The sequence below is a fragment of the Lactuca virosa genome, chromosome 5 (assembly GCF_052849685.1).
Source record: "Lactuca virosa cultivar CGN04683 chromosome 5, Lactuca_virosa_CGN04683_v6, whole genome shotgun sequence".
In the NCBI taxonomy this organism is placed as follows: domain Eukaryota; kingdom Viridiplantae; phylum Streptophyta; class Magnoliopsida; order Asterales; family Asteraceae; genus Lactuca; species Lactuca virosa.
Window position 1 is genome coordinate 182,346,712 of NC_136430.1, and position 12,341 is coordinate 182,359,052.

The window sequence follows — 12,341 nt, forward strand, 5'->3', positions numbered from 1 at the left end:
TTGATTGAGTATTTTCGTGCAACAATGCAACAATGGAGTTTTCAGAAACGTAATGTTGCAGGTACTAATATTTTATATATAATAGTACTTGAAATGTTATTTTTACTACTCTTATGATATTATGAAATTATGTCTATTTTTTTAGCTGAAACAAAAACAATACTCACCCCATGGGCTGAAACGATTATACAAGCTAATAAGAATGCTTGTAATAATTGGATGGTGTACCCTATCTCAAATAGAAGATTTGAAGTGAAAAGCTCTACTCACAAAAGTGTCATTGTTGATTTCCAACAAAGAACCTGTACATGTAGGCGGTGGCAAATAGATGGCTTACCTTGTGGCCATGTCATAAAAGTGCTAACTATGAGCCGTTATGAAGATTGTTCGGAATTTGCTTTAAAAGCTTACTTTACAGAGACACTGAGGAAAACTTACGAGGAGTTTGTGGACCCCTTACCAAGTCCATCTGAGTTGGAGATCCCGGATGATTTGATGACCGTGAAGCCACCCATAATGGAGATACGTCAGCCGGGTAGGCCAAGAAACACTGGCCGTATTCCGTCGCAAGGTGAGCGTCCCATACGACAAGAATGTTCTACATGCGGTCAATTTGGACACAAGAGGAACGATTGTACGGGTAGGAGATCGGGGAGCGAATCTGGGGGGAGGAAAAAATATACGCAAAAGGGCATAATGACTGATGAATTTGCATCCGGAAGCGGGTCACAGAACGAAAGCGTGTACCCTACTTTTGATTTCAATAGCACATTTGATTTAAATTGTCCTTAGATTAATGTAAGAAAGTAATGAATTCCCGTATTTGTAATTTGTATTGCTTGTATTAAACTGCACTTCTGAGATTATTAATTAAATCTACTTTATTCCATGAAAAATAAAACACAAACATAAAACATTATTGGAAAAGAGATACACCCGTACGAAACATTACATAAGACATTTCACATAAAAGTGCCTTCTACATGAAATGTTTGTTATTTTTAACTAGAATCCATGCATCCTCATACTCGACGTCACTTCCCTCGTGCTCCAAAATGTAATGATCTTTAACCATTTCTAAAAGATCTTCGTCGTTGTTTGGATAACGATACCTGTTTTTAAGATGATGGTACCATCGATTGAACCATGTGATTTTTTCCTTTAAATCCATCCACTTACCAACAATATCTTCTTGTGTTTGGTGTTTTCCTTCTCCCAACGAGAGGTTAAACATAGCTGTTATGCGGGTCCATTCATCACCTTCAAAGCAATCAGGGTTACATCATCGTAAATGTTCATCCAACATCGTGTTACCACCATTACCTCTCTTATCGTCCATGGATGTGGAGTATTCGACGGAGCAGCTGCGTTGGAAGAAGTTGCTTGATTGGATGCCATTTTTTAAATTTGTTTTTTAGTTTGTTTTAATTTTATAGTACTTAAATAAGAAAAAATACTGGCATACAATTAGGTGGATTCCCATAAGTAATGTTTGATACTGTTTGAAACGACAAATATACTGTTCGAAAAGACAATACATTATGCAGGCTACGAAGCAGTAGTCAAAGACTTAGAAACCGTAGTCAAATAATGTCAAACAGTATCCAATTGTCAGATACCTTACACGGAGATACTGTTTGAAGCGACAAATATACTGTTCGAAAAGACAATACATTATGCAGGCTACGAAGCAGTAGTCAAAGTCTATGAAACCGTAGACAAATAATGTGAAATAGTAGTCCAATTGTCAGATACCTTACACAGAGATACTGTTTGTAGCGACAAATATACTGTTCGAAAAGACAATACATTATGCAGGCTACAAAGCAGTAGTCAAAGTCTATGAAACCGTAGACAAATAATGTGAAATAGTAGTCCAATTGTCAGATACCTTACACGGAGATACTGTTTGAAATGACAAATATACTATTCGAAAAGACAATACATTATGCAGGCTACGAAGCAGTAGTCAAAGTCTTAGAAACCGTAGTCAAATAATGTCAAACAATATCCAATTGTCAGATACCTTACACGGAGATACTGTTTGAAGCGACAAATATATTGTTCGAAAAGACAATACATTATGGACCTTGCATTTACAGCTCCTACATACATATGTGTCCGCATGTGGTAATGCCCTTACCTCCACAACCTTAGTCAAACTAAGTAATTGGTAATTGTCTCTTACAAGTGATCCGAAATGAGTTTCTCTGACAGTGACCATGAAGAAAGTTTTAACAACTTGCCTGTTTACCTTTATAACCTAAGGTGAACCAACCCGCATACTCACACTCACATCAAAACGGATTTGATGGATCGTTTCCAATCTTGTTTTCTGGCTATTGAATGGGTGGTATATTTCTTTTCCAAATTTCTTTTGTTGCTTTACATTTGTTAATATTGGTACATTTAAACTAATTGCTTTGCACTCTTAAAAAATACAGGTCCATGCATTCGTAAATTGTTTCTTGCATGTCCTCTACATAGGTAGTGTCCGTCTTAGAGGGGACTACCTAAAAACAATGTTTGTAGCGGTTGCTAAAGATGGGAACAATCTGACTTTCCCTATAGCATTTGGTATGGCGGTTGGAAATAATGTGGTAACTTCTACGTGGTTCCTAATGAGGTTAAAAGAATGTCTCGGGGAGAGTAAGGAAGTAGCGTTCATATCCAATATGTACGATGTTGTTGGCTCTTGCGTAGATAATGTTTTCACTGATTCTTATCATGGTTACACTTGTAAGAGCGTCCACAAATATTTACGCACAAGAGTAGGCTCTGGAAGATCAATGGAAACTTTGTTCTGGATAACATTAAAATCGTACACTATGTCGACTTTTGAACAAAATTTTTCTAGGCTACACATTGATGCTCGTGAAGTGCTTACGAATATCGGTCATCCGAAATGGGCAAGAGCCTATTTCCTTAACATCCGTTCGAATGTACTCAACATGGAAGTTCCTCAATATTTTTCAGTAGTATCGCTCAATCATCGTAATGTACCGATAATAGCGCTTATCGAGGGAATTAGTGGGTACATGCAAAATACATTTGAATAACGAAGAATAATAGCAGGTATATTTTCGGGTGCAATATAAAAGAATTAAATAGGTTGTACAACAACCTTTTCTAACCATATTTATTTTTCAGGGAGTTTGACTGGTTTACTAACACCGTATGCTGAACTGGTGGTTCAAAGAATGATGCAAAAGTTTGTTCGTTGGCAAGCAACACAGATCCCCCAACAGATCTCGTCTCACATGCCGACAGATGTGTATGAAGTATTTGATTTTAAAACAACTTGTGTTGTAGACATTAACGGTCGTACTTGTTCATGTGGAAAATGGAGCGGTCTCGGTATAGCATGTGGTCATGCCATCGCAGCAGCACGTGAGTCAAACATGCATGAAATAGTTTATTCGATTCAAGTATATTACCATGCTGATGTATTTCAGCTCGTCTACCAGACACAAACCGTTCACCCACTTCCCCCATCATCTGAATGGGAAATACCAGACCCTTTGATGGTTGTTTTATTGCCGATGTAAAATTTATTCCCTTTAAATATTGATGCATTTAATATATTTGTCGTTGACTATGTAATATATTTCGTGTGTTGTTTGTAATATATTTTTAATATATTATGTTTGTAATATATTTGACATTGTGTTTGTAATATATTTGAAATATATTATGTTTGAAATGTATTTGCCATTGTCTTTGTAATATATTTTCCATTTGTTCGTGCTGTTAAAAACCACGTAAAATAACATAACTTGCCGTTTTTAGCTTACGATAAAATTATGTTTTTAGTTTGATTTTCATGTTTTATATGTTGGTTACATTGTTTTTACATAGTTCTTCGTTCGAAAATATCCGGATTTCAAATCCGATATCGTTACATCATTGGTTTTACCTTCCAAAGTATGTCTCGTGCTGTTAAAAACGACATAAAATAACATAAGTTGTCATTTTTATCTTACGATAACATATGTTTTTTAGTGTGAATTTAATGTTTTATATGTTGGTTACGTTGTTTTTACATAGTTCTTCGTTCGAGAATATCCAGATTTCAAATCCGATATCGTTACATCATTGGTTTTACCCTCCAAAGTATGCTTCATGCTGTTAAAAACGACATAAAATAACATAAGTTGTCATTTTTAGCTTAGGATAACATATGTTTTTAGTGTGAATTTAATGTTTTATATGTTGGTTACGTTGTTTTTACATAGTTCTTCTTCGGAAAATATCCGGATTTCAAATCCGATATCGTTACATCATTGGTTTTACCCTCCAAAGTATGTTTCGTGCTGTTAAAAACGACATAAAATAACATAGGTTGCCATTTTTAGCTTACGATAACATATGTTTTTTAGTGTGATTTTAATATGTTATATGTTTGTTACGTTGTTTTTAAATAGTTCTTCGTCGGAAATTATCCGGATTTCAAATTCGATATCGTTACATCATTGGTTTTACCCTGCAAAGTATGATTGGTGCTGTTAAAAACGACAGAAAATAACATAAGTTGCCATTTTTAGCTTACGATAAAATAACATAAGGTGCGACATCTTTTTTTGGAGTAGAGGACTCGGCATCTGAGGCAATCATCTTTTTTTTGGGTTAATGCGCCTCGTCCTGATCAACATCGAAAACATCGCAAACTTTCGCCCAAGTTAACCTCCTAATATGAAACCAGCGCACGATACGAGGATATAAATAATTGCGTCGTATCGCAGCATTTCCCCGAACTGCTGGGAACATCTCCCATATCCATATCTTGTAATAAATATACGTTAATTTATAAGTGTTAGCACGAACTAAAATTTAAAAAAAAATTAAAAACCGATAAATTATTAAATATATTTTTTTAATTACTTAAATATACCTTCAAAGGAATAACAAAACCCGTTAGTGTGTACACAATCGCTTTTGTTGGATTGTTGGACATATGATCCTCAAATTTCTTAAACATAACCGACAATCTAAGGTATGTTTTACTCCATAGATAACTCCCCCACGAGAACCTATATTATAAGAAAAAGTATTAGTTAAACGTATAAAAATTAGTATTTTATTATAAATATTAAATTGACAAATACATATTCCATTGATCCAGGTTCTCCACCACCCACAAAAATTCCTTGGTGACTTTATCATTAAGCTCCTTTCCCAAAAAACCTTGATTGAGGATATATAGCAAAATCGCACGGACACCATCGTGAGCCGATATGTCATTGAACCGTTGATTCAAGATAAGGAACTCTAAATCTTGTACAACTAAAGAAGTGTCCGTGCGATGTGGGAAGACTCTGGACCGAAATGTATTTTCACCATATCCGTGTTTATACATGGTTGAAAATTCGATCCTTGATTTAGGACACCGACCCATGTAAAGGCCGGTCACAAGACAAAACTCCTCCGGCCCAAATGACAGTGTACGTCTAGAAAACCTAAAATATAGACGTTCAGCGACGTCCGTTTCAGCAGTAGGACGCAACATATGCAGCAACAGCCCATGAATAAGAAGTCCGTCTCCGGACTAAGCTAGTAGGTCCAACAAGTAACCGAAGCTAGTTGTTGAAAAAAAGATCGCGCACGGGTCCGTTCAAGCGACTCAAAACTTCATGCAATTTATGGCATGAAGCTTTGACAGATAAGTGACCCATCATCGTTTTGTTTGGAAGCTACAAAATTAAATAAACATTAAGGTTAAATAAAGTTTTATAAAAGAAAAAAAAAACTGATAAACAATTAGAGAAAGCACACAATATAAGACTTAATAATTTATTTATTTTCTATTTACTTTGTATAAAATACCAAAGGAAATTAATTGACTATATTTTTTTGTATTTTCTATACCACTAGTATACCAAATTTAGCATTGTACTTTGAAAATGGCATGACAATAACATATTTTATAACAAACCCGAAAGTACCAAAACACAATGTTATTTTATCAATATAGTATACTTCAAAGTATCTACACATTATAAACATAAAAACATTTTCAAATCGATAGTACATTGCTATTGTATGCTATAATTGAGACATATAAAAAAATCATTTTAACAACATGCAAACATTGAATCATAACATACATACAAGGGGATACAATCCTTAAAAATACGTTTAAACAATTTTTTTTTGAAGAAAAATGAAAAAAATATATATAAAACCATAGGTTTTACGAAACCTACGATTTTTTTTTCCAACAAAAAATCATAACATACATACAAGTACAAGGGGATACAAATGTTTATTAGTTATAAGTTTTTTTCATTTAAAAAAAAAGAGAGGAAACCGTAGGTGTTTTGGAAACCTACGGTGTACAAGCGTTTACTGCACAAAAAAAATTATACGAAAACACCATAAATACAGATCCGATGCTATTGAATCGATTTAAAAAAAAAACGAAAAAAAAAAAATTTGTACGGTTCATACGAAACCGTAGGTGTACAAGTCGACATTGCACAATCTGTGCATTGGGCGCTTGTACACCGTAGGTTTCGTATGAAACCTACGGTTTTATATATATTTTTTTCAATTTTTTTCATACAAAAATTTAAACACATATACAAAACCTACTCCAAATCACAAACACAGTAAAATTTTGATGAAAAGTAGACAAACCTGATTGTTCTTCGGATGCTCCATTGAGAAAAAAAAGTAGCCAAACCTAAGAAAACAATAGGAAAAAACACCTAAACTGATTTTTTTTTCATTTTATACTTTGGACTAATGGGCCACGAAAAAGTAAACGGGCCCATGAAACAGTAGCCCATTACCACGAAATAGTAGTTTTCGGGCTAAAACATTAGTCAACCGCGTTGACCGTAGTCAACCATAAGTTGACTGCGGTTTTAGGGGCTATTTTTGGTTAAGTGAGAATTTTTGGCTATTTTTTGATAAATGATTAAGAAAAAAAATGGTTAGATTAGTAATTTCCCCTAAATTCAACAACTAGAAGGAAACAAATTTATCAATATATATATATATATATATATATATATATATATATATATATATATATATATATATATATATATAAACAATTTGACTTAAAAGAAAAACTTAAATAAAACATGAAAACTTGAATTTTTATTTTCATTAATTTTTTATTGAATTAATGAAAGCTAATTACTAAAACTTTTGTTTTTTCTTTTAACTAATATGGAAAACTAATAACTTTGTAAAACGAAATTTTTATATATTTTTATCAAAAAATTTTTTAACTAAAACTAATTATTTTAAAACAATAAAACCATCGAAACTAATGCCCATTAACTTAGAAGAGAAACTAACAAGAGTATTTCTTTGTATGCTTTTCATTTGTTTTGTGAGTCCTCGTAAGAGATAGTGTAAAGCGAGCAAGCTGGACATATAGTGAACACTTGGAGAAACATTTAGCTGTAGGTTTCTTTAACTCTAGTGCACAGATTTAACGTATGACAGCTGCTAGTTGTAGACTTTCAACAATCCTGAAAAGCTCCTTAGACTATGATGTTGACTCATATTAACAGTTAACTCTTCTTTATACCAACAGAACAACACAAAAACTGATGTACCTGAAGAAGTAAATGAGACAACGACATCATTAGTAAGTACAAATTTGCCATGCTTGACTGTTTCTTCTTTCACAGCATGAAACACCCATTTTAGTGCATTCTTGAGATCGAATCGATACACAGATATATTCCATCTCCTTTTATTACATAACATGCACCATCGTACACAGTCAAATCATCACGTACCAAATAGGAAGCTCGATAGCAATAGAAGCTATATACAACAAATTCTAATTTTACCCAAATGAGGAACTATATCTGGGGTGAAGAGATGATACTTGAGGAATCGAACTTGTTAAATTGGCGTGAACATTTTCTACTAGTTTGATACTAAACCTTCTTGAACCATACATATTTGTGTACAAGTGAAACCTTCTTGAGAGAGCTGCACGAGAAACAACTAGTCGATGCATTCAAGTCCTGCATGTAATACGAACTGCATTTGATAGAAATTCGACCCCCATGCATTTATTTGACGAAAATACCCTTGCTAACTTTTTCTTTATGAAGTACAACCCAACCTTGTAACTTCGTTTGGAACAAGATCACAACACTTCATAAATTGCACTGTACACCCATGATATTATATGATAAAATAAGTCTTTAATTTTCTTTTTACAAGACCTGTGTTCCTTTTGAAAATCTCGATGGGCTCATATGTTGTTTGACATCATGAGGAAAGGTTTTTCTCTTTTGATTTTTTACAAACAAAACCACGTGATGTTGCACCAGCTTTGACTAAAATACCCCTCATGCATGAAAGACTATACAGGGGAGAGAAGATAATATAGAAAGCGTATGGAGAAGAAGAACTATAACAGTGAAGAGAAAAACCCCCAACTTGGGTGTCTCAATCAATATACTGCAGAATATATACAGAGTAATTACAAGGGTAAAAAAGGAAATACCCTCAATTATAAGGCAAAGATTCTGCCTTAATTACAGGGCATAAATGCTTGATTACCAAGCCTAACAACCATACTAAAAATATATAAAACAATTTATTTTGTTACAATATTTACGCTTACACCCCCCCTCAAGTAAGACGTCCGTAAGGGAGGCGCAACTTGACAGATAAAGCATTAAACCTGACTTTAGAGAGGCCCTTTGTGAACAAATCTGCTAACTGGTCATCAGTGGATATATAGTGTAGCTTTAAAAATCCACGAGTGACCAATTCTCTTATGAAATGATAGTCTATCTCAATGTGACGGGTACGGGCATGAAATACTGGATTGCGAGCCATATGTAGAGCTGATAAATTGTCACAAAAGACAGAGGGGGGATGAAGAAAGATATTCAACTCACGAAACAAGTAAGAGAACCATCTAAGTTCCGCTGTAGTAGTAGCAAGGGCACGATATTCAGCTTCGCTGCTTGATCGAGAGACGGTCGGCTGTTTCTTGGCGGTCCAAGATACAAGATTTGGGCCAACATAGATACAAGTACCTGTTGTAGATCGACGATCATTCGGATCTCCTGCCCAATCTGAGTCAGAGTAGGCGCGAATGTGAAAAGATGTGGACACGTAGAATGACAAACCATCCTGTAGTGTGCCTTTAATGAACCGTAGAATACGTTTAGCGGCCTGTAGATGAGAGGTACGAGGTTGGTGCATGAATTGACATACTTGATTTACTGAAAAGGCAATGTCTGGTCTGGTAAGTGTGAGATATTGTAGGCCACCAACCATGCTGCGATACTCAGTAGCATCTGGAAGTAGGTCACCCTCATGTAACGACAATCGAGAATTGGGAGCACTAGGAGTAGTAGCCGGCTTGCATCCAGTCATGTTGAATCTTTCCAAAAGATCCAGAGCATATCTAGTCTGTCTTAGCTGCAAAGTGTGACAATTTCGAGTAGCCTCAATGCCAAGGAAATAATGTAAGTTGCCAAGACGACGACTGTCAAAAGTGTTGCATATCACATCAATGATAGAGGAAACAGCGGAAGGAGAGGATCCGGTGATAATTATATCGTCGACATAGATTAGAAGAATGGTAGTAGACTCACTCGTATGTTTGATGAATAAAGAGGAATCAGATTGGCTGTTAAAGAATCTGTGGTGTAATAGAAAATCATGAAGTCGTTGAAACCATGCCCGTGGACTTTGTTTGAGACCATAAAGGGCACGGTCTAGTTTGCACACATGATTTGGGAAGGATTTAGAGATGAATCCCGGTGGTTGCTTCATATAAACATCTTCATGAAGAATGCCATTGAGAAAGGCATTTTTGACATCCAATTCTTTGATATCCCAACGTTGAGCATGGGCTAAGGAGAGAACAATACGAATTGTTGATGGTTTAACCACCGGGCTGAATGTTTCTGCATAATCAAGTCCTTCCTGTTGGGTGAACCCTTGTGCCACCAATCGAGCCTTGTGGCGTTCAAGAGAGCCATCAGCTTTTCTTTTGACCTTAAAAATCCATCTGCATCCCACAACATTCATACCTTGCTGAGAAGGAGCAAGGTGCCAAGTCTTGTTTTTGTGTAGGGCAGTAATTTCCTCTTGCATTGCATGTTGCCAATGAGGAAATTTTGATGATTGTTTAAAAGTTCGAGGTTCAGAAAACACATCATCTAATTTGGTGGCTATCAGACCATGGGGCAATGGATGGGGTGATGTTTTCTGGTAGATATCAGCAAGGGACCTGATTTTGAGGGTTGGGTTTAAACTTTCTGGACTTTCAGTGGCTGGATGTGTAATATTTGAAGATGCAGGTATGGCAGGTGAGGGAGTGCATAACTCATGAGTGACTTTTTGAACTTTGGGTGAAGATGATGCAGGGGTGGCTGGTGAAGAAGATGTATCTGGAGTGAAGTTTTACTTGTGATGTCTGCCCAACGCTTGTATGTTGATGGTCACCTGGTATTGTTGTAGGCGTGGTTGGTGTTGAAGGATCTGGTGTTGGAATTGAGCTTGGGGTGGGAGTTGTTTGCTCAATAATTGGATTGTGGATTTCTGTAGAGTTTTGAGCTGTTGCAATGTTGGGTTGTGAGGTGGCAGGTGAGGTTGAAAACGAGTGTTGCATATCTTCAGCCATATGGTTGGTCCTTAATTGTTGCTGTGTTTGACCAGGTACAGACCCTGCACTTTTATTTCTCAAAGGAAAATCCAATTCATCAAAAACAACATGTCGTGAAATATAAACACGACCATTTTTTAAGTCCAAACATCTATAGCCCTTGTGAGTATTATCATAGCCAAGAAAAATACAGTGAGTTGATTTTGGCATAAGCTTGTGAGAATTATACGGCTGAATGTAAGGAAAGCATGAACATCCAAAGACTTTGAGAAAGCGATAATCAGGGTCACGCAAGAGAAGTTTTTGGTAGGGAGAGAAAAAATCTAATTGACGCATTGGGAGTCTGTTGATGAGGTACACAGCAGTGCTAAATGCTTCAAGCCAAAACTTAAATGGAACGTGTGATTTTGTCATAAGACACATACCCATTTGGACTATGTGTCTATGTTTTCGTTCCACTACACCGTTTTGTTGAGGTGTATAGGGACAAGTGATTTGATGTTTAATTCCCCATTTTGACAAAGAAGCTTTAAATTGCCTACTAGTGAATTCACCACCACCACCGGTTTGTATAATCTTAACAGAATGAACAGTTGTGATTTTTCTAGATAACTGATTCTCAATTTGTGTTTTAAAAGTGGCAAAAACATTAGTAACATCAGATTTATGAAACAATGGAAAAAGCCACACATAACGAGAGAAATCATCGATTATTGACAAGTAAAAACGATGACCATTCATAGAAAGAACCGGGGAAGGGCCCCAAACATCAAGGTGAAGCAATTCAAGAGGATGAGAAGCATTAAAATTCCTAGGAACAAAAGCTAGTTTAGTTGATTTTCCCATGGGGCATACATGACAACACTGTGTTTCTGAAAGTTTGCCATTTATTGGTAAATTAAACTTACTACAAAGAACTTTAAGAATATTAGAAGAGGGATGTCCTAAGCGATCATGCCAGGTGTTGGGAGTTGGCCGTTCGCCTAAGAGAGCAACTGGACTGTGAGGTGTATTTGGATTGAATGACAGCTGATATAGACCTCCAAAACTATGACCAGAAAGAAGAATCTCCCGCGTTTGAATGTCCTTAACACGAAAACCACACCAGTCAAGTTCAAAGAAACAATTGTTATCTTTAGAAAATTGGCGAATAGACAATAGAGGTTTATGCAAATTTGGAATAAACAAAACATTATTCAACTTAAAGAAACGATTCTTATGAAGGAAAGCAGATTTACCAATACGAGAGATAGGTAAGCTTGTGCCATTACCAAAAATCACTGAATTTTTACCTGTATAATGAGAATAATCGGACAGGCTAGAGGGATCCGGTGTCATGTGGTTTGTAGCACCCGAGTCCAAGACATAAGGTTCAGATTGTGAGAAGTATGCAGCATTGTTACGTTGTGCACAAACTCTCGCATCATGACCATACTGATAGCAAAGTTGGCATGGAGAATCGTAGTCAGGAAAGTGCCCCTGGTGAGATGGAGTCGGTAAAATTCCCCTGCCATGAGAACTTCCTCCTCTGAATGATCCTCTTGTGCGACCACCACCACATCCACCTCTATAATTTCGTCCATAACTATTTCTCCATTGTTGTCCAACCAAATTATTTCTTCCCTAGTTGCCGCCTCTACCAGAATTAGGGTTACCACGACCACGGCTCCCCCTATTACCATTCCCGCTGTTATTGGGACGAGATGATGACTGAGGTTGAGAAGGGGAGGTTTTAGTTGCA

At 36.1% G+C, this 12,341-nt stretch overlaps 1 protein-coding gene across 1 annotated transcript; it reads left to right on the plus strand.

The window, feature by feature from the left end:
* Positions 1-2,522: 2,522 nt before the first annotated feature.
* On the plus strand, positions 2,523-4,496 carry LOC145112101 (uncharacterized). Its single transcript, XM_079048314.1, has 6 exons — positions 2,523-3,030; positions 3,151-3,527; positions 3,859-3,924; positions 4,048-4,113; positions 4,236-4,301; positions 4,425-4,496. The coding sequence occupies exons 1-6, from the start codon at positions 2,523-2,525 to the stop codon at positions 4,494-4,496; spliced, it is 1,155 nt and encodes a 384-aa protein (XP_078904440.1).
* The last annotated feature ends 7,845 nt before the right edge of the window (positions 4,497-12,341 follow it).